Source organism: Paralichthys olivaceus, chromosome 7 (assembly GCF_024713975.1).
Source record: "Paralichthys olivaceus isolate ysfri-2021 chromosome 7, ASM2471397v2, whole genome shotgun sequence".
Lineage (NCBI taxonomy): Eukaryota > Metazoa > Chordata > Actinopteri > Pleuronectiformes > Paralichthyidae > Paralichthys > Paralichthys olivaceus.
In genome coordinates, this window is record NC_091099.1 from 11,359,197 (window position 1) to 11,380,604 (window position 21,408).

The window sequence follows — 21,408 nt, forward strand, 5'->3', positions numbered from 1 at the left end:
AGAGGATTGGAAGCATTAATACAGGATGGGGTGGGGTGAGATGGGTGTTTAGGGCGGAGTAGGACTGAGGAAGAGAAGGGTAGGTCAAGATGACACTTAAAACACACCTTCCCCTTGGAGACTTACCATGATGTAAACGTGTATGTATGTGTGTGTTTTTTGTATGTGTGAGCAGGGCTCAGGGAGTCTGAGCTATGAACTAATCAACAGTCCAATCCTGGTACGCTGCTACGCACCAAGTTCTGCTCCTTTGAGACAGACGGAGAGGAACACACACATAAGTGTTTGTGTGAAGAAAGATCAACTCTCTACAGGGAACACGTTGAAACTAATCTGATCGTCTTCCAAAGGCACTTGAGCTTTTAATAGTGTGTAAATAAACACTCATTCTGAGGATTCTGTTTTATATATTTTTACCAAAGGTTTCTTTACTATCAAGACTAATACTTAGAGTTGTGAACAACAGACCTGTGCATTAGACTAAGGCAGGGGAATAACTTTGTTGCCTTGGTTGCCCTCGACACCTTCATCTGCAGGTGACTGACTGACTGCTTGTGACAGTTACTGAGGGATTGAACCAGAAAAGCCTCTTACCCAGTCTCTCTCTCTCTCTCTCTCTCTCTCTCTCTCTCTCTCTCTCTCTCTCTCTCTTTCTCTTTCTCTCTCTCTCAAACCCTGTGGAGGAAGCACACATACACCCCCATACACAAACACACACATACACACACACTCATTATCAACAATAACAGACTCAAAACACCATGTTACTTCATGAACAATCAAAAAGATGACAAATGTGTTTATTTAAGAAATTATACACATGATTTGTAGTCACATATATAGTACAGCTACAGTGTGTTGCCTCACAGCAAGAAGGTTCTTGGTTTGAATACTTTGTAGTGAGGCTTCCTCCCACAGTCCAAAGATATACACTTTGGGGTTAGGTTAAAGGGAGACACTAAATTGACCGTAGGTGTGAACATGGGCATGGATGGTTGTTGGTACACATATGCTTCAGTTTATTCCACCTGAGAGAAAAGAAAAGAAAATTAAAAACTTTTATTAATTTACACCATGTTTGAATGCTTTAAAAAAAGGAGCGTACCTTACTGAGCCTCTCGACTAGTTTGGGCTGATGTCTTTTGAGGACAGCATAGAAGGAGGCTTTGACGGTTACCCCTCCTGAACGAAGCGTCTTCTGAAAAAGCACTCTCATCTTCTCCTGGCTCGTCTGTTTAGATTCGATCACTGAGTAAGTTTCACTGTGGACCATGTCCCCGAGCTCGTCTACGATAGCCATAACTTCAGAAACGTCTTGAATTAACACCGCCCTGTTGTCGTCAATGAACTTTGCTATTTGAAAATGAAAGAGATTAAAAACATGCACATAAAGAGTTTTTTATTAAATCACCAATGGGACTTTTCATAAATGTCAGTGTCTCATTTATTTGATTCTGCTCAACAAAAAAGAACTTTAATCTATTTCCATTTTCACTGAGAAAAAATATTCACCTTGATCCTCATCACTCAATGTTTTTTCAGAATCACTGACAGACTCCTGTTGGCAAAAGTAGAAACTGATTTTAGTCTATACTTTGTAAGTACCCCATGATGTAACCAATACATGCACTGTATGAGAAAAGTTAAAAGAAAACAGATAGTTTAAACATTTTTACTGCAAATCTTTATCTAACTTATTTTGTTGATTGAGATCAGCAACTTGATCTCAATGATTACATTTATTTGACATACCTGTGTTGAAGTGTTTTTAGTTGTTGTAACTCTGACAGCATCCTTATAATCATGTGACTTTGACCTTTCTGAAAAAGAAGAGAAAGAAACATCTGCTTCTTTTATTATGGAAAGTAAAGAATCAATAATCAGATTCAATTTAACAGATTCATTTACCTGATGTCTGAGGAGAAAAACTGAGCGGCACTCTTATGTTTGAATATTGATTACTGGTATGTGACTCCTAAAACAGGAGGTAAATATAAGAGAAAGAAATAAACTAATTAGACATTTTTCATTATGAATCGGCACTTTATTTCATTCATATCATTTATATATACTATGATAAAATGAGTTTTACCAGTCTTGTCAATACATGATGAACTGCACCATGAATTTCCTTCTTGTGCTTTGAGAAACCCTCCTCAGTGACTTCAAGGCACTCTGAAACATAAATCGAGTTTTGTGTTGGGAGATAAAAGGTTTGTAAATCATCTGTGTGAATGAACAGTGGTTTCACAAATGATGCAGCAGTAAGCAATAGCCGACAAAACGCCCTCGAGCCCATTCGATTCAAGATTATAGCTTTAGTTGTACTGAAGTCGGGACATTACCCTGAAATTTTCAGTCATTGGACATTGTTGTGAACTTTTCCAAACAGCCCCCTGTGTAAAATATCACCATTTTAACACGTGATGGATGCAAAAGACCATGATGTCAGCTTGGACAGTAAAATTTATACGTCATGCCTGAATGTCCCAGACTTTTTCATGTTGTTGTGAAAGTGTCTGACCGAGAAAATCTCCTGCTGTGTCCTTTATATATGAAAGACAAACAGCGGACACAGATATTTTCCAGAGTTCAAATTTGAAAACTTTAGAGTAGCAAAGTGATGGTCAAAGTGATCGATAACTGAGACACACCTTTAAAAGTAGGCCTCTTGGCAGGATTCTCGTCCCAGCACATCTTCATGAGGTCAACCAGCTCCTCTAACCCTTCTACCTCCCTCTGGTTGATTTTCTCACAGGGAGGTCTGTCCCCTTCAGGGATCCTCAGTGCAACAAGGCTGTGACCAGCCACTGTAGTACATGTGATATAATGAAAATATACATTATAACACACAAACACAACTGATCATGTGTACATATGTGAGTATTTAACATTCACTATCCTTAGTATATCTGTAAAGTGATTTTTAAGGAAACAGTGGTAATCAAGTAAATGTAAGAAAAATGGCTTGGTGTCATTTTGCTAAATAAAAGATCTGAAGCTTAAATTTGAAAATAAACAAAGAGGTGGACATTTTTAAGACAATAAAAGAAATTGTACATACTTTGATATGGCTCTCTCCCAGTAACAATAGTCCAGAGAAGGATGCCATAGCTGACACAGAAAGAGACTTAAAAGTGAATATCCAAACAGTATTACGATTTAAAACGTTTTTTCTCTTAAATGTTTACCTGTATCTGTCGAAAGCACGGACAGGTTCATATGATGCATCAAAAGCCTCAGGAGGCATGTACTTGTACGTGCCTCCGACCTCTCCTGTCATTTTCTCGTTGCTGTTCAAAGCACTGGTGGAAACCCTGCATAGACCAAAGTCTGCGAGCTACTGAGCAACAAGGGACATGTTCAACTATTAAATAAGCTTTACATTGAATAAAAACCCAAGAGTTTAGGTTGATATGCTCTACCTTGGCGTTCAGGTCGTCATCCAGCAGTACATTACTTGGTTTCAAGTCTTGGTGCATAAGGTTCCTTGAATGGAGGAAGTTCATGCCGAGAGCCACTTGATGGGCCAAGCGGAAGGTCAGGGGCCACGGTGGAGGACCACGCAGAACCACCAGCAGATCCTGAACTGATCCACTGCTCATGAGCTCCATAACTATTCCCTTTTGCATGGAGATACCTCCAAATGGTGGATTTCCCTCATAGATTCCATAAACCCTCAGCACAAACTCACATGAAGCCTTATCCATATGATCAACTTCTTCTGATAGGGCTTTCTCCTTTGGCATGAGGGCACTGGAAGAATACCTTATTATGGAAGGAGTAGAGAGAGATCAGCTTGAACTTTAACATGTATGGATGTGCACACATTAATCTTTCAAAATATTTATAAAAAGATATTAAATAAATTCACCCAACACCGTCTCGAAGCAGCTTAATGGCCACATCAAAGCCCCAGTCCTTGTGCCTGGCTTTATAGACATGACCAAACCCCCCAGAGCCAACTAACTCCCATTTCTCCAAGCTGTCACTTCCAACCCACTCAGCCGTGTGGCTCAGCAGCGCCATCTTCTGCTAAGAAAACAGACCTAAAAAAAAAAAAAAAAATAAGGAATGAAACATGAGGAGCGGAGAAACGTTCATGTATGATGAGGTCATTCATTCAATCTCAGGTTGTTAATTAAAATGAAGCTATCATGGTTTATTTGCTGTAACTCTCCTAGGATGTTAGTGATCTGATTGGTTTAATGTTAGGGTTGATCTGTTATCTCAAATGTGTCCTTCTCTGGAGCTGGTTAGAAGTTTAGCATACATCACCATCAGCAGCTAAGCTTGTTGGATTTTGAATTTTGGACAGCAAACCTCTAAAATTGGAACCTTACTTAAATTATGTTCACGTTCATATCCACAAGCTCACGTGACAAATATTTGAAAAACCTTGTTTGGTATCTGCTCCTGTATTCTGAACATTGTCCCTTTTGTGTAAACCAGAACAATAGTACACATTGATGGCTTATACTCACCGTATATCCCTTAATTTGTTGTTCACCTAAATATCCAAGATGTAGGGCTTTGTCTAACCCAAGCTCTGACAGAACAAGACGGTACAAGCTGCAGTTTCCTGTCACTGCTCGTTAAGGGCAGGGTTTAAAATGTTCCGTGGAGAAAGCAAACGAACTGCGGGTGTTGGAAATAGCGTGTGTCACATTTCCTGTTGGCACAGAGTCATTTGTTATTTGTATAAGGAAGAATACATTCAACTGAGCAGAAAAAAGGGAATTAAAATACTTCCACCAAAGGAGCTTGGTTACAATTGTCAACAAATAAAATAATAATGTTAAAATGATTCTTGCACAGTTACAACAGCATTGTTGTTAAAACATTTTTTACTTCTTGGTGTCATAACAAAACAGGAAAGAGGAAGTTTCCTTTTTTATATCTGCTACAAGAAAGAGTGCTGGTGTCATTTGACATTCGAAATCTGTTTATCTCTCGGTGTCATCTAGGAATGTCTGCAGTGACTGAGAAAGCATCTTAACATTTCAAACCTATTACAACCAACAGCTGTGTTCTGTGTAAAGTGAGTGATGATGTCATGATTAGAGAGTAAAGTCAATGTTAGTGAAGCCAAATCATCTTGGTTGCCCCCTTGTGGCTGGCTGCAATATGGGTCATAAACCCCACCTCCTCCATGTTAGTAGATGAGACATGGATCAAACTAAAAAGGTAGGTTAATTATTTGATGCTTTAAAAAATTACTTAAAGCTGAGACATCGCTACTGCGCAGTATAGAACATAGTATATATAGAATATACTGGATATATCCCAGGTGGTTCCACGTGAGATGTATTTAATGACTATATCTCTACCATCCAACATGTCACGTGAATGTTTAAGCTGTCAGCAGGAAATTCTCTTGCAGTTTCGCTTCTCTCTTCTCATCCCCCGAAAACTCCCCTGTGCGCATGCGTCAGAAGATGAGGAAACAGAGCGTGGAGAGAGGGGAAAAAAGTGAAGGGAGAAAAAGAGAAGTGTGTGTGTGTGTGTGTGTGTGTGTGTGTGTGTGTGTGTGTGTATGTGTGTGTGTGTGTGTGTGTGTGTGTGTGTGTGTGTGAGCTCGACGCGACTTGGAGTGTGCACACACAGGCCCCGGGACTCCGCCCCCACTTACTCACAGCGAATCAGTGACATCAGAGGAGCGTGCACGTGAAGCAGGTAAGTGCCTTGTTGAAGAGCAGTGGACACAGACAGTGAACACAGAGTTTCTCTGTGGTCAGCAGCTGCTCAATGATCAGAGGGTTGGTTTGCACCCTGTTTCAGTTTCCTGTGTCCTCCTCCACTCTCCTGCTGACCTGCTCTCACTGTAACTCATAAACACTCCTCCACACTCTGATCAGTCCATGCAGTAACTGAGTGTCAGAATCGCTCCCTCTCCTCCTGTGGTGTGTGTGTTATTGTTCAGAGAGGTTTTCACAGTCACAGCCTGGACTTCTGTGTCTGTGTTTAGCACCCAATGCTATTTTTAATTTACCATTTTTTAAATGATCTGCTGTTACAAACATGATTGAACAGAAAAAGTGATCTTCTTATGGTTTGGAAATGTCTTTCCTAAGGATTCTTGTTGAATGCACTTTTTTGTTGCTTTTTGAGCTAAGGGTCTTTGAGAACTCGGCCACAGCAGGGAGGCCTACCGTGACATTATTTATTTTCATTTGTTAAAAGCTTATGAGTACAGCTGCCTGGTTCAAAATTGCTAAATGTAACTTGATTGTGATTTCCCACTTTTTGCAGGCATATTTAAAACAAATAGAAGAGTCTACTTTAATCATCATATCGGTGACATTTTTGCATCAAAGGGTTTAATTTAACATTTGTATAGTGATTTAGAGGAGATTTCAAAATATCGAGATATATATCGTGTGTGATTTAGCCCAGTTTGTTTTAGGCCTTATTGCCCAGCCCTAATTCCAGCCATGCTAACTGGCCGTCTGTGACCATACATTCAAGAGTAACTGCAGCCTCACACAGAGGCACCGACACTGATAAGAGCTCCGGCCCGTGGATGAAACATCACGTATGGACATGACAGATCCATTTTATCAGTTGACATGGCAACTAGCTGGATTGTGTTTGTTCCTCTTTCAGGGTGACTTTGTTCTGGTGTGCTTGCTGCTTGTTTCGGGGCCACTTTGTAACATGCATGTCTTGCATTTACAACCTTTTTCATTTACAAGCTCTAAAGCTTTAAATCACTCCAGTAAGACATTGTGATCAGATGACGCACTGCACAGAAAGTGAACAATGAATGCTCATTAGGCATGTTAGGGTGATAATAGAGAAGGTGCTCTCAGAAGAGATATGCTTTAAATTAGTTGCTCTGATGGCGTTTGAGAGTTCGCTCCACCGTTGGGGAACCACAAAAAAACGCTGGAATGCGATTGGCATGTATGCAGGGGTGGCAGTGCCAGAAGACGTTTCTTGGTAGAACATGGCTGAGGAGGAGCGAAAGGTGTTTAAGGGTGCATACCCAAAATTCTCTTTCTAGGCATGTGTTATTTACTGAAGTTGGGCAAGTGAATTTCAATTAGCAGCTGGGTGACGGGCCAGTTTTACTGAGACATAATAACTGACTTAAATAAAATTAAATGCATGAAATAAAACGAGTTACAATTAGTTATAGCCTGCAAGGTCTTTTCACCCTTCAAAATAAATGTTTGATTTAGAACAAAAAGTGGTTCTTTGCTGTGATGTCATAGGAGAACCTTTTTAGGTTCTGCAAGGAACCATCTACCTATATTGAGAAATAAAAATTATATACAGTATATTTTAGCTATAGTACACAAGTATAGACATATACTTTCACACACACATCCACAGAAAGATTCAAGTGCATGCCACATAACGGAAATTACACATTCTCAACATTTAAGCTATTAATGAGTCTTGCTTTTGTTCTATATCATTCTGCTTCCAACCATCTCTTTCTCATTATTTGTCTTCACCTCTGTCTCTCTGCTGTGTGTGCTTCCTCATGAATATGCAGGACAAAATCCAAACCAAGGCTATTTAGTGTTTAAATTATTAATGTCAAACACTGATCTGGGAAAAAAATCACAGTCTGCAGCATGTGCTCCTGTGGATACGTCTGCTACTATCTAAATCTTATGTGCACAATTGCACATGCACACCCCTTTCATTGAGGTGTGAGGTGTACTTACTCATATCCCATGCTTTTTTGCTGTTTCAGCCGACATCGAGGCGCGGTCTGCTCTTACTCCCTGCATTTCTATTGCTCTCACCCCTCCCTCTTCTCCACCCACCTTCATTTACGCTCAGCGCAGTGTGGAGCTCTCATACCGGCGGCTGCTGTCTACACAACATCTCTCTGCTCCTGGCTTCCTTTACCTCAATCTCTGTCCTTCTGAAACCGTTCATCACACTCTCCTTTATTTGCTTCTATGTCTCTGCCCTTGTCTCATGCTCATGATATATGAGGCAGGGGATTAGTGTAAAGGAGAGCCCTCTCTGCATTGGATATCTGAGCGGATGGAGAGGTGAGGTGAGCGTATTTCCCACCACAGTGGAGGAGTGCTTCAGACTGGGGAGCATCACTGATGCAGGTTGCGTCCTCTCCAGTGGCGACAGGACAGCCTGAGGAGAAAGCTGAGAGACTCACGTGTGCGTCTGGATGTGCTTTGTGTTGGGAGGCAAGAGGCAGCAACTGAGGGAGGAGAGCTTTTAGCGAGAGGCACCAGAGTCACAGGGGTTAGGGGGAGGTGGGTGCGGGGTCTGCAGGGAGTGTTTTAAAAGTAAAGGAGGAGTGGGGAGGGTTCGGCTGTGCTCCGAGATCAAAGCACTGGAAGTGGGAAGATTGCTTTTCACTCAGTCTGGAGAAACTAGGGAGTCGCAGGCTCTTCAGAGACTGGCATTACAATTAGAGACCTGAGGGTGTCTGCTGCACTGACTGAGAAGCAGAGGGAGGTGGTTGAGGACACAGAGTCAAAGGACTTCATCTGGACAGAGGTGAGACTGCGTCCTGATTGAAGACTCAGAAGAAGGAGGAAGAAGAGGATAACGAAGAGTCTCCCTCCAGGAAATTCGCCACTTTCCTTTTCTTTTTTTTTACAAGAATCTTTAGGAGGATCCCATCATGGCTGTCCCTCTCATGCCTGAATCTGCAGTGTGTTTGCTCATGGTGAGTCTCAGGGGGGTAAAGTATTTCCATCGCAGTCTACTAGCTGTCTTTGTTTCTATCTTTCTGTCACTGCCTTTCAAACATCACTCACTCATCATGGCAGATAGTCCATGTAGCTGTAAAAGCAGGAGGTGAGCTGTCATCTCATTAAAGATTGTGCTTGTTTGCTCCTCCCCTTTACTACCACATCTATCAGTTTGAAATCATCTAGTAACTTCCTAGTGAGGATCAGTAGCTGCTTTCTCTACAAAAGAAACATGCGTCCTTTGCATTCAGCTCAGAAAACACTTCGCTTTTGTCCAACCCCTCCACGTGTTCTACTACTGCAGTGGTCAAGTGAGGGAGAAATACCTCAGAGAGTGTTGCAGACATGGGAGCACGGTGCTGATCATGGTGTCAGTGCACGTTGGAGACTGATTCATGTACCTTATTGTGTGTGGATGTGTGAGCAAAGTGTCTCTGCAGTGCATGTGAGCAAGTTGCAACAAGGCTGCGACTAGTGTGTGTGTGTGCATGGGATCATTTACCGAATCAATTTCATTGCACATTTTAGAGGGGACGGTTTTGCTGCAGAGGATTTGCAGGCTCTTGTTAGCACAGAATCCAGTCCCTTCACTGACGTGGAACAGATTGACTTGGCAATTCCTGGTTCAGGTCAGACCATAGAGAGTGGTGAAATAGAAGCACATACTTACGCTTAAATACACGGAGCTCCTGGTTCTCATGTGTCCAGCTGCAGAGTGAAACAATGGCAGAGTGGCTTTGCTGCATGTGGAGAATACAGATAAGGATTGGACCCCACTTCAATAAATTAAATGTACACAGGTGATTCTGTATAAGAGGGCATGTTCTACTTATTCTCATTCTATAGTTTTGGCATTCTGCAGTCCCAGGGGGAGTCATGCATCGCCGCACTACCTGCTATCTCCACCTGTCATGGCTGTCTGTTACTATGGCAATAGGCCATGCACTCCACTTGGGGGGGGGGGGTAAAAGTGGCAGGGGATGATGGACAGGGCTGAGAGAAGAAGAGGGAAAGAACTGTACGTGATGGAGGCAGGAAGTCAAGAAGGAATAAATTAGAAACGGAGAAAGTAAAATATGTATTTTATGTTTTATTGTTCCCACGAAAACACACTTTTTTTTCTTTGTATGGCACAGAGAGGTAAATAGGTAGATTTATTATTAGGGGTTACGTTTTCACCCATCTGTTTGTTTGTGTGATGGTTGGTTTTTGTTTGTGAGCAAGATGTCCACGAAACTTAGGATGTGGTATGGGTCAGGAAACAGTCCTTTTAATTTTGGTTTGGATCCGAATCAGGTGACATATCCAGGAATTATGTCACTTTTTTGGGGGTTCAACATTTTCAGCTTTTCTTCCCCAGAGAATAATTCATAGACGTCTATGAAACAAATGTGAGTGCGTGCAGTTTGGTGCAGCTTGGCTCCCGAGCCGTGGCGTGAGGTCTGCACTCTACTGAATGGTCTGCCATTCTACCTAAACTTTGTCTCATACTGCAGACAGTTGCTGCCCCATGATTCCATTTTGAACATGCTGCTTTGCATGTGTTAGCATTAGCATAGAGGGCGTTCCTTTACAAGTGCTCTTACTGTCAGAGCTGACAGCCTTGGAATGCCTCGCTGTCACCCAGATTTTTTTCCTTCTGTCACCCCAACAGGAAAACCAGCTCACTGTCACGACTTTTTACTGTCACTGTTCCATTTACAATCAGAGCCCCACATCCACAATTTTCCTCACCATTCAGAGCCACTTCAGCCTCCGCCAGTTGGCAGCAAGCGAGACACTAAAGTGTGGACGTCATTGGCTCTTTCGGTGTTGTCTTTGGCAGAGATGTATTTACGTCTGTTAAGCTCACCGAGGCTGAGGAATAACACAATTTAAATCTGTTCTGTGGTGGATTTTCCTTTGCATCCACAGTGAACAAGATGGACATCTGATAACTAATTTCAAAGCTCAGTGATTTGTTCACAAAATCCCCTGCATTGTGTTCAGGGCTTGAACCTATCTTAATTATTAATGGGAATTTATGAAGCACATGTAAATGTTTGTTTTGGGCGTGTGAGTGTGTTTGCACATGTGTATGCGTTTGAGCCAAGATTAATATTGATCACGCCTCCTGCGTCTGTGTGTATTAATATTTCAGGTGTATAACTGATTATCACCTGCAGTAATTACAGGAGCTGCTAAGCAAATAATCACCTAGATAGATAGATTGATTGATGGATGGATGGATGGATGGATGGATGGATGACAGATAGATTCATTTTCTTTTTTCTTCTTTTCTGTCCTGTTTTCTCCTGATGAATGAATGCAGTAAATTGTGTTTTATTTCTCCTCTGGGCTCCGCTTTTCTGGAGCTAATGTGATTGGCCGAGACTTACACTGTCTCACTGATATTGACTGGTCCCATGTCTGTCACAGACTCTGGGCCAAGTGGGACTACTGAGTCTATATTAGGAGAATTACGGCTATTCACCTCATAGTATATAGTGTAACTGGGGGGAGAAACTGATAAATGAGTCTCAGGGGAATCACAGTTGTATTTTAAAAGCAATAGATTAATTTCATACAGGCACATTTTATACATATATGGGAATTTTACGCCGATGGTATCAACATGGACAAACCTGGCTCTCTGCCTGCCTGGTCTGATGGAGACGGATGTACAGATCAATAACAAGTCTCAAGTCTCCAGCTAAGACACTCAGACACAAGCTGATTTTGGAACAGATCACAAACTAGATGTTATCATTTAACCTCAATGGAGCATGCCATTGCCTTGGTGCTGCTGCAAAGATCTCTGAGCTTCTTCCTTCATCTGAACTGGGACTGAGCGATCAACCACTTTGTTCCTGGACTTGTATTTCTATTAAAATTGTTTCTTTTGTGGTTTAAATGAATGTGTGTGCTCTTGATTGCAAGGTTTCTTTAGAACTAGAGCCACTATAGTCTCTTGCCACCACGTCCATCATGACCTGATTAGTTTGGCTCCGGAGAGCTCAGAGAAGAGCAGCTTTCTCCAGCATGGATATATGGTGGCACTCTGAAGTGCAGAATCAAATTCAAACAGAAAAAAAAAAGAGCAGCTGCGATTGTTTAGCCGTAAGAGGTAAATAACAGCAATGATTATAGTCTAAATTTCACAGGCTCCAGTCAGATGGTTTAGCTGTTAGATACAGCTAATCAAAATTTTATTATAAATTCAGCACACGCTGATAAAAAGTCACATGGAATTACCATTAGTGAAGGGAATGAGGCTGTCGAAAATGGGAATTTAGTTTATCTCACAGTTCTGTCAGAGCGTTGGTTTGATCAACATGCATTTTGCTATCTGTTACACTGGGCTCTGCAAATACAGCTGAGGGAAAGCAGGGCAAGTTGGTATCTCGACACACACACACACAAGTTAAGTGGATTATCTTCATATTGCTGGAGGGTTCTGCTCGGAATACAGTGAGAGAACAATGGCTCGCAAATTTCGCGTTCCTCAGTGCAGCGTGCGGCACACGTTCAAGGTCTTCTTTCGGTAGATGACATCATCGCACACCTATATCATAACAATCATCGTGTCTGTAGAGCCGTAAGTGTGTGGCTTGCACTTTGTCCTGCGTGTGAAGATAATAAGTGATAACTTCATGATTGAAGTGTTATTTATACTCGGGCAAGCATCCAACAACAAACCCATAACTGCACAGAAACTCCCAAGACAAAGACCTGGCGCTGCCCTTCATGTTGGCGTCCATGCCTCTTCATTATCATCCTTCATTCAATTATCCTGCCACCGAGGATGGAGACCAGATGACTCAGTGTGAGCAAAACAGAGGATTCATTCAGCACTAATCAAATCACCGCTTCTATGACGTTATACACTGGATGTTGGCCACATACATGTGATTTATGTGTAATGTGCATTTTTTGCTTGTGCCTGTAAAACAAGAATATCTGAATTATCATTGAAGAGATTATTTCACTGGATATATAGGTTATTAGTTATTTCCCTGATCTGGTGCACAACACAAGAGAGCAGCCAGTTTCCAAATGGAGTAAAGCTAAACACTGTGGGGGAGGGTTAGCAGGATGACATCATACTGAGATAATTGATTAATGTCCAGTAACAATGGCGAATGGGGAGAGGCTGATAACCCTGTGTGTGTGTGTGTGTGTGTGTGTGTCTGTGTTTGTGTATAAGAGAGTGCACACATGAGAGTAGAAAGAATATTTTTCTACTTCTGGTACACACATCATTACTTTTCAATAACTCAGACAATAATCCAATCCAATATATGTAAACAAACAGAAGCTTACACAACACAATCACACTAGGTTTCGTACAACTGCCGGAACAGACAGTCATTTCAAAGTTCTCCCTCTGGACCAATTAATACCTCACGCAGATTTCTACCTGTGTGTAGAATGAATGGGAGGAACAGACAGAGATTTCACTACTGCTATATTTTCTGTTGTCTCCCAATCTGCCAATATATGTTTATATTTTCTTGTTCTAATACTCTTGTACTTCCTCATCCTCACTACTTCGTTTTTTGCTTATCTGTACACTGCCAGTTTCCCTATAATAACAATAAAAATAATTTAACACTTATAATTTCCGTAATACTGCAGCCTGACTGCAGAACAGTCACGCCTGAGTGATGTTAGGAGCTGGTTCTGCTGATGTCTGCAAACTAAAGCTGTGGAGTTGCTGCAGAGGGAAAGAAGCACAGCAGGAAAATACACCTCACTTTGCCAGTTGTGGTCAGTATACTAATGACAATGGATTTAATAGTGTCACACACTTGACAGGTGTGTTTTTGTTGTGTGTGAAATGTGAATAGCAGTAGGTTGTTGAGTTTTAGAGCTATATCCAGCTAAGGTTACCGATCCATCACAATTTAGGGAAATGTTTTTTATGTAATTCACAGACATGCTTGATTTCCTGATTTCTGATTACTAGTTACAAAATGAACCTTGTGTCACACATGTCACAAGCTCTCGACAGTGTCCTCCCTCAAGAAAACATAACATTATCCCCATCTCAATATTTTCAGTGAACATCAAATGTGTGTGTAAAAACGTGTGTTGTAATTGACGCTGGTTTATTTCATTGGTCAGTGTGTGTCTTCACTCTGATGCTCTAAAAGTTTGGTCCAGTATTTAGAATTTAAAAAATTTTTTTAGAAAGAAAGTCTTTTGTCACAACAGCTGCTTGCTGGAAACAAGGCTGATGAAACGGTGAGACTGAACCATACATTAGCTACACAAATGTTTAAGCTAATACAGCTCATGTAAATAAGCTTAAAATGTGTTGATGAGCTCACACCATCATTTGATTTTAAATTACATATATTATATAAGTCTGCGTTGTTATCTAGATGTAATTGCATAATCGGTCTCTTCAAGGTTGAATGTAAATCTTCTTGCTGAGTCCTCAAAGGCACTGACAAAGCTCGATTGGTGCTTTGATTCTGTGGCTCTGGGAATTGTCCATGATCACAGTATTGATTGCCCACCCCCCCCCCCCCCAAAAAACGAAAAAAAACTAACTGTATTGATCGGACGGTCTCAGATCAGAGGTGCATTGTCAAGAAATCCTGCTTTAGTCTGGATTTGGTCAAAACCTTTGTGACATATTGAGGATGAAGAGAATTGTCGAGAATGGTCAGTGCTCTGTTTTCTGAGATAACTGAGCAACTGACTAACTGAAGGAGGCTATAGATAGAGAGATTAGATATAGGGAGAGATTTTCTTTCCTGGTAATCGTACTGTTTTCGTTGACTTTTCTCCAAGCCCTGTTCTTTTTCCTTCTGGACAGTTGTATCACGCAGCTCCAGGACAGCGACTGTAAGTTTTCGTGTATTCCAATAAGCATTGAGATTCTCCTGATGAACCATGAATCAGAAATGGAAGGTAAACCTCATGTCACTGTGTGTGGGCATCTGGATCTTCTGTACAGACAGAACAGAGAGAACAAAGTCGAGTTGAGGAAAGGTTAACAGAACAGTTGGACAACCAGGTTAGCTCTGAAAATACGCTGTTGCTTGTACTTTACATATCAGCACTAGCACTGGCTGGCTTCCCCAGTGAATTTGTCAGTTGGAGATACTCCAAACACCGTCCAGAAACCGTACTAGGAACGCAAGGCAAATATTATGCATGTGTGTGTGTGTGACAGACAACCGCATACCACTTAATCTTCTGAGCTGTTTACACTGCAGATGCTTTAAGGACTATTGATGAGCTGCAGAGGTGAGGGAGCCTCAATTCTAATTGACTTCACCACAGTGTGTGCTCCCTCAGCCGTGGTCGTTTGAGAGAAGGTCTCAGGTGTGAATATGTGTTTGCAGTGTGTGTATTATGCACCCCCTCCTGCATGTTAATGCATGGCAGGCTTTGCAGTGGAGTGTGACATGGGCTGTTGTGTGTCTAATGGCCACCCGGCTTTGAGCCAGGTTATTAGCTAGGCTTAGCTCATGTAGCTGATGTGAGGAAGGGGTTAATGAAAAAGCCTTTAACAAGCAGAACGTGACCCAGCGTGTCCCCCCGGCAGATGCTCATCAAAGTCTGCCCCAGCTTCCTCTCTCTGCCTCCATCCTGATGTTTATCACAGCTCTCGGGATCTGTTCAGTCCACCTCGGCAGGTGCACAGAAAACCACCAAACGTGGTTTGCTAATTAGAGATTTTTGGCTCGATGCAGCGCATGAATCTGTGCATGAACATGGGCTGAGATGAGCATTTGCATTCACTGTGAGGTACTGACCATTTCATTGATTGAAGGGCAGCATGAGGAAGAACCACAGCTTTCTTTTCTCACCGCCCACACACACACACACAACTTGTACCCACATGACCTGCAATGTGGTGCAGTGAATCAATGCTTTCAGAACAAACAAAATGTTGAGATGAAATTCCTGCAGCAGCTTCAAGCGATTCTTTCTTTTTTTGAAGTTTTGTTCCTGGACCTTGCCCACAGCAAAAACCCAGTAGGACATTTATCTGACGGCTGTCCCCTTAAGAAGGTCAAGCTGCCGTGGAAATGCAGCTTTCAGGGTAGATAAATGAGGGTTTTCTGCTCGAAGTGGCGGCATCAAAACACAATAAGCTTGGTGTATTCCAGTTTAATCAATCATGGTAGAATCTGAGGGGGGCCTGTGGCTGTATGGGAGATGCACTGCTTTTATCAGCAGAGGAGGAGGTCAATAAGTGTTTGTCTTCTCTTTTTTGTCATGTCCAACCTTGATCTGTGTGAACCTTTGGTGAATACATTTGTTGTGAGTTGTGAAGAAAAAGGCAAAGCAGGCTGTGTTGGATTCATGTTTTATTGTCTGCTGCATGCAAGTCTTAATGTAATGAATACATAAATTATAGCACTGACACTTTCGCAAGGTGCCACTTGTCATATGTGCCAGGATGCAGATTTTGGGGAGGGGCTGCCGGGTGGCATGGGAGGGGGGGGTCACAGAGGCACCAGGCGGTCTGATTGGCCCGCCATCTGTCTCTGGGACCGAACAGATGTCTGAGTGGGAAGATTTTCCTCCAAGTTCACTTTCTCTCCCTTTGTGTGTCTGTCTGTTGCTGTGAATGTAATTGCGTGTGTGTGTGTGTATTTCCGTGTGTGCACTGTGTGTGTACACTTCTCCTGACATTTCACACTCTGGTTGACACAGGTCCCAGTGGGGCTGATTGTCTTCCATATGGAGTGAGTTAACAGAGAGCAGGTCCTGGTCATAATGAAGCGCTGTCTTGTTAGCAGCATAAACAGAGAGTGTCAATGTGACGGGTGAGTCACGTTGCACATGAACCATATGATGCAGGTTCATTGGTGAGAAATTTGGAGTTAGCTCCATCGCCTGATTTCAAATACAGAGAATGACTTTGCTTTAATCCACCTTTCACTTCTCCCTCTGGGGTTTTACTGTCCGTCAGGATTAGCAGGAATAACGAAAAATTCCTTGTTAAAATTTCAAATGTCACAGCTGCACACAGGCAAAAAGACATTCAACTCACATTCAGTGCACACAAACCTGTGACATGACCATGTGCATATTTATAACACTGATTGTGTTTTACTGATTCCTCTTTTTCGGATTGAGCTGTGTGCACAGTGTGTTGATGTCAGACTCAAAAGAGGAAGAACATTTACATGTGTAAAGTAGTGATTTTATGGCTGGATCACAATGTGATGGTGAGGTGAAAACCAGGAGGAGGGAGGGCAACATCCAACATCCTGTTTGGAACAGGAAGTGACATGAAATGAAGTAAATATTGGGAAACACTGCCTCTGTTGCCTGTACCACTATCTGTTTTTAACTTTAAAGAAATGTTCTTACACAAGTTCATTTTTGGAATTTTTTTTAATTCACCATCTTTGAATCTGTAAAGATCATTTAAGCCTCTAACAGAGAGACGTCTGAAACACAGACTTTTCCTCATCTCCTCCTCAAGGTTTCAGACTTCCACTGACAAGTGTGGCCTTGGTTGTCTTAGCAACAATTACGTTACTGCAAAGCATGCTCAGTACAAAGTTACTGAATTAATAATTATATGATTTCCCCCAAGATATTGTTAATATACTTAGAGCAATTAAGTTTAATTTCCATTTAAAAATGTGCAGTTAAAAGGGAGAAAGTATCTGCTTTATGACTATTGATATTTGAAGCAGGATGGCCACCTTTTAATTAGATGATTATTATTTATTTATAGCTATAAAAATATACTGTGGAAATCCAGCTTCGGGAGTACGTTTTTAAGACTAATGAAGCATCAGGCATAACATAAAAACTTAGTGTTTGGGTTGCAATAAAAGATCAGTTGGTTAAAGTAAATGTACCTGCAACAGTGTAAAAAAAATAATATGTGTGTATGCATCATTTAAGGTGACTTACTTCATTTTTGATTTATGCATGACTGCTGGGTGGTTGAGGAGTTTGGAAGTGGCTCCGCTTTAGAACATGATAGCCGAGCTTTGACAGGATTAAGACAAGTTAGGGGGGATGTTTCCATGATGCACATTTTACAGATGATTCACCACAGAGCTGCGAGGGAAGGAAGATGATGAAAGAGAAGGACACAGCAAAGAGAAACAGGAAGCGGTCTGTTGTAGTTTCATTAATCTGCCTCTAGAGGGGGATGAAGACTTTTAAATCTGACCCAGACACAGTCTCGTACGCTCCACAGGGGATGAGAAGAATCTGAAAATGTGCTTTTAATGATGCTCTGACAGTTTCTCCAGGTGTATTGGCTTCCTGGAGAATGCAGGGAGTGCGGTGTGTATATTTGTCGTCAGGTCTTGGCATTTATTCACAGTGAAGATGTAAAACCCCTGCAGTTCATGGAGCAACAAGGTCAACAGTGGCATCTTCTCAACATGTCACTGTAAATGTCATCGCCCCATGAGTCTGTTGACATTTGTAAACACGCAGGGTAAAAGCAGTTTGTGTTTCCTGTCCCGTTAATGTAGCTGTGCTGATATGGCTGATGTGACTGATATCAGAGCTGCTGATTTCCAGCATTATAAGACCTCAGTCACACTAATCCCCTCTGTAATGCATAATATATTACCCAACAGACACACACCAGGCCTGTAATGCCTCATAACCACATCACAACTGAGCATACACTTTGTTATGACTGCCTCTTATATCACAATTCAAATGAAGATAATCTATATGAGCATAATCTGTGGATGATAAATCTCACTGCCATACACCAATCACAGCATGCATGCTTTGTTTCGCTCCCTTCCTTTTTCTATTGCATTAAATATGGTATGCTATAGGTATTTCTCACGTGGACAATATATTCGGCCCACAACCTTTGAGTGCTGACCACAGAGCAGTTTTACATGAGCCTCCAGGGGTCATGTTGACACATAAAGTCATCGCAGTAGCAGCTGATGAGGGAGGAGGGGGCACTTTCTCCTTCGTCTATCATCACTTCTTTATCAGGCCAGACCAGGCCTGAGACCTGCCAACTATCTGGATCAAATACCTGAATTTCCAGCCTCTGGGCTCCTTGTGAAACTAATGTTTTTCCTGCTTACATTGTTGTTAGTCCTTATGGAATATTATGTCACATCATTAATTAACAAGGAAAGACAAAGTCATATTGATCTTTGTTTCCCAGTTCTTTATTTCCTGTATGGTGGTTTCATCTTCTTATCATTTCTGTGTTTATATGAGCGTTTGTATAATTTTATAGCAAGACTGCTCACCTCATATGAGATTATCTTTTAGAATTGCATTGTGCCCTGCAAAAGCATTTACTTAATTGTAACATGCATCGGGCATATTTTAGTTATATCTTGTTTTTACCTTGTTAACCAGTCTTTGTTCTATTTTATTCAAAACGATATTGTACTTGTAAATCCACTTCTCTGTGAATTGGCTCAACACTGTTTGATAGATGCCAAAAAGTAATTTCTACTACTAAGGGTGGATGGGTTTCTGATTCTAATTTTATCTCTTTTTTTAAACTTGGCAGTATTTACCCTTTAAAAGTGCTATATAAATGAAATGTATTATTATTATTCATCTCTTTTTGATTATGAGTGACTTTGCTGTCGTATTCCTTTTCAGTTATAGCATTCGATTACACACAATCTGCATAATCCACAACAAATTCAACAAAAGCCATAGAAACAATATTTCACACATAACTGATGTTAATTTAGATGAGTTCACACAGTAAATGTATTTGAATGTTGAATTACTGTTAATCTACACAGGTTACAAATATTCCTGTAGATATCACGTATGTGGTGGTGCCTTCTAAGTTAATTCACATTCCTCGCCATGCGCTGCTGTTTAACTCACAGTTAACGGTCAGTGTATTTTCTTCGTTGAATTTCATCACCTTCTTTATTCTGAAACAGAAGAGTAATTTTATCTCCAGAAATCCTATTAGCATCTTCATGGCCTGTTAATGGATGTGTGTTTGTGCTGTGGACAAGAATTCAATTATATTCAGATCCGAGACACAAGATAACAAAGAGATGAACTTGATGAATAAAAAGTGTGAGTATTAATATTCCAGTAAGCGATGGGAATCCACATCTTATCAATATGGAAATGGAAAGAGCGAGCTGGGTGTTTTCATTATACATCCTATTATTCTATCTGGCCTGCGTGTGTTTGACATTATTCACGATCACTGGAGATTAAGCAAAGATCACATTTTTGGTAAACACTATTCTAATTATTTGTTTTTCCTACTATATTGTATTTTCAATGTCATCTTCTCATGCACTTCACACTTCATTTATCATTGAGCTGAGTAAGTAGCTGCATGTTTTGTTTGAGGATTAGCAGTAGATGGCAGTGTGTGAATGTGGGTGGGTGATGTACGTGTAACAGGACTGGTCCATGCAATAGTGAGCGTCTGCTTTGGGCATGTGTGTGAGAACACACTCTGAATCAGAGATATGGAAATAGGTCAGATTACCGATGTGAGTGTTTGTGCCTGAAAACAAAAATCAGCATGCTGAACATGCCGGGCTAGAGCTGTGTGACCAGAAACTGGCTTTTCAGGAACCATTACATGAGATCTGACATGAGATGGTGAGGGATGAATTTTGAAATAGGGGTCCAAAAACGGTAATTTGGCCGTGGTCAACTCTCAACCACGCTGTCACTCTCTATGTGTCTCTTTTTCTGTCCCTCTCTCTCTCTGCAAGGCTTGGTGTGCTGTCTGCAGAGAATGCTGGTTGCCCCTGACAACAGTTGCTAGGAGACCACTCAGGAGTGACTTCATAGCATCGTGCATGCTCCTGCCATGGCTCATGATGAATAAAACCAATCCACATTTCCTTTTCATGCAAATGTGCATTTAAATAAGGGTTAAATGGTTGAAAGTGCTGATATTAGTACTTCACTGCACACCTGCACTGCATGTAGGAGGTGGAGAGAGCGTCGTGTCGGGTCTGAATCTGAAAGAAGCTCCCGAGCTGCTATTGGATATGTTCTTGTGGGAGATGGATTTCTCGAATGAGGCTAAAACAACCTTCTAATCAGTGCAGCCACAAAGGCTGTGTCTTTGACGCATGAAAGTGAGGGAAATGAGACTGATTAAATATTCTCTCACTCTCGCTTTCTGTCCCTTATGTCCTCGCTGCAGAACCCCGGCACACATTACCCTCTCCCATCCATCTTTCTCTCTCTCTAATTCTGTCTCTCTGCAGTGGTGAGATAAGATGTTCCTCCCTCTGAGCCGTGGTGAGGTGTGAGAGAAGTGGGGCTTCCCCTCTCCCCCTTTAACTACCTCCAGGACTGCAGGCCAATGAGGGCAGCCACACATAGCAAATGTATATCAGTGTGCATACTAGTGGAGGACATTTTCTGAGTTTGTGCACATTTGTGTGTGTTTGTGCGTGTGTGTGTGTGTGTGTGTGTGTGCAAGAGCCCGTCATTGTGCACGTGCAGCATGTTTCCTGGGATTGCTATTTAATGAACTTTAAATTGGATGTCGGACAAATTCCCTCTGGCAACAACCAGCTCAGCTCTCTTAAACAAGGCCAGGACCCTTGGCTCTGGAAATTGGCTGTAGTAGTTTCACACTCCAATATATCATAGTAAATCTGAGCCCCGGCCACAAGTTCGACACCAAACAACAGTAAGCAATTGCGCTAAAATCCAGTTGAAAGCTTTTGGAGCAAGCACGAGCCTCTGTCTGTTTTCAGAGGTACAGTTTGAGTGCGTGTGTTAAGATATCACTGCGAGTAATTCCTGGATTAACCCA

At 41.6% G+C, this 21,408-nt stretch overlaps 1 protein-coding gene across 4 annotated transcripts; it reads right to left on the bottom strand.

Annotated features, from left to right (window-relative positions):
- Positions 1–764: 764 nt before the first annotated feature.
- On the bottom strand, positions 765–4,688 carry LOC109624265 (receptor-interacting serine/threonine-protein kinase 3-like). 4 transcript variants are annotated; one of them, XM_020078816.2, is made up of 12 exons: positions 4,485–4,688; positions 3,875–4,049; positions 3,426–3,768; positions 3,192–3,340; positions 3,065–3,114; positions 2,655–2,810; positions 2,093–2,175; positions 1,909–1,975; positions 1,753–1,820; positions 1,513–1,558; positions 1,106–1,353; positions 765–1,028 (listed from the first exon to the last, which is right to left on the bottom strand). In XM_020078816.2, exons 2-12 carry the CDS (start codon positions 4,027–4,029, stop codon positions 1,020–1,022), a joined length of 1,374 nt encoding a protein of 457 aa, XP_019934375.2. In that variant the 5' UTR covers positions 4,030–4,049; positions 4,485–4,688; the 3' UTR covers positions 765–1,019. The 4 variants fall into 4 exon arrangements, with proteins under 4 accessions (XP_019934375.2, XP_069385334.1, XP_069385332.1 ...); XM_069529233.1 differs by having other exon boundaries at positions 1,111–1,353; positions 4,485–4,675; XM_069529231.1 differs by having other exon boundaries at positions 1,111–1,353; positions 1,753–1,844; positions 4,485–4,675.
- Positions 4,689–21,408: the final 16,720 nt, after the last annotated feature.

What these genes read in the sequence shown, in the direction of transcription:
- LOC109624265 (XM_069529231.1), bottom strand. Translation starts at nt 4,029, where the DNA reads ATGGCGCTGCTGAGCCACACGGCTGAGTGGGTTGGAAGTGACAGCTTG. An exon ending in TTTTTCTCCTCAGACATCAG is followed by an intron (nt 1,845 to 1,908) that starts GTAAATGAATCT and finishes TAAAAGAAGCAG; the next exon opens with ATGTTTCTTTCTCTTCTTTT. An exon ending in ATTGAGTGATGAGGATCAAG is followed by an intron (nt 1,354 to 1,512) that starts GTGAATATTTTT and finishes ATTTTCAAATAG; the next exon opens with CAAAGTTCATTGACGACAAC.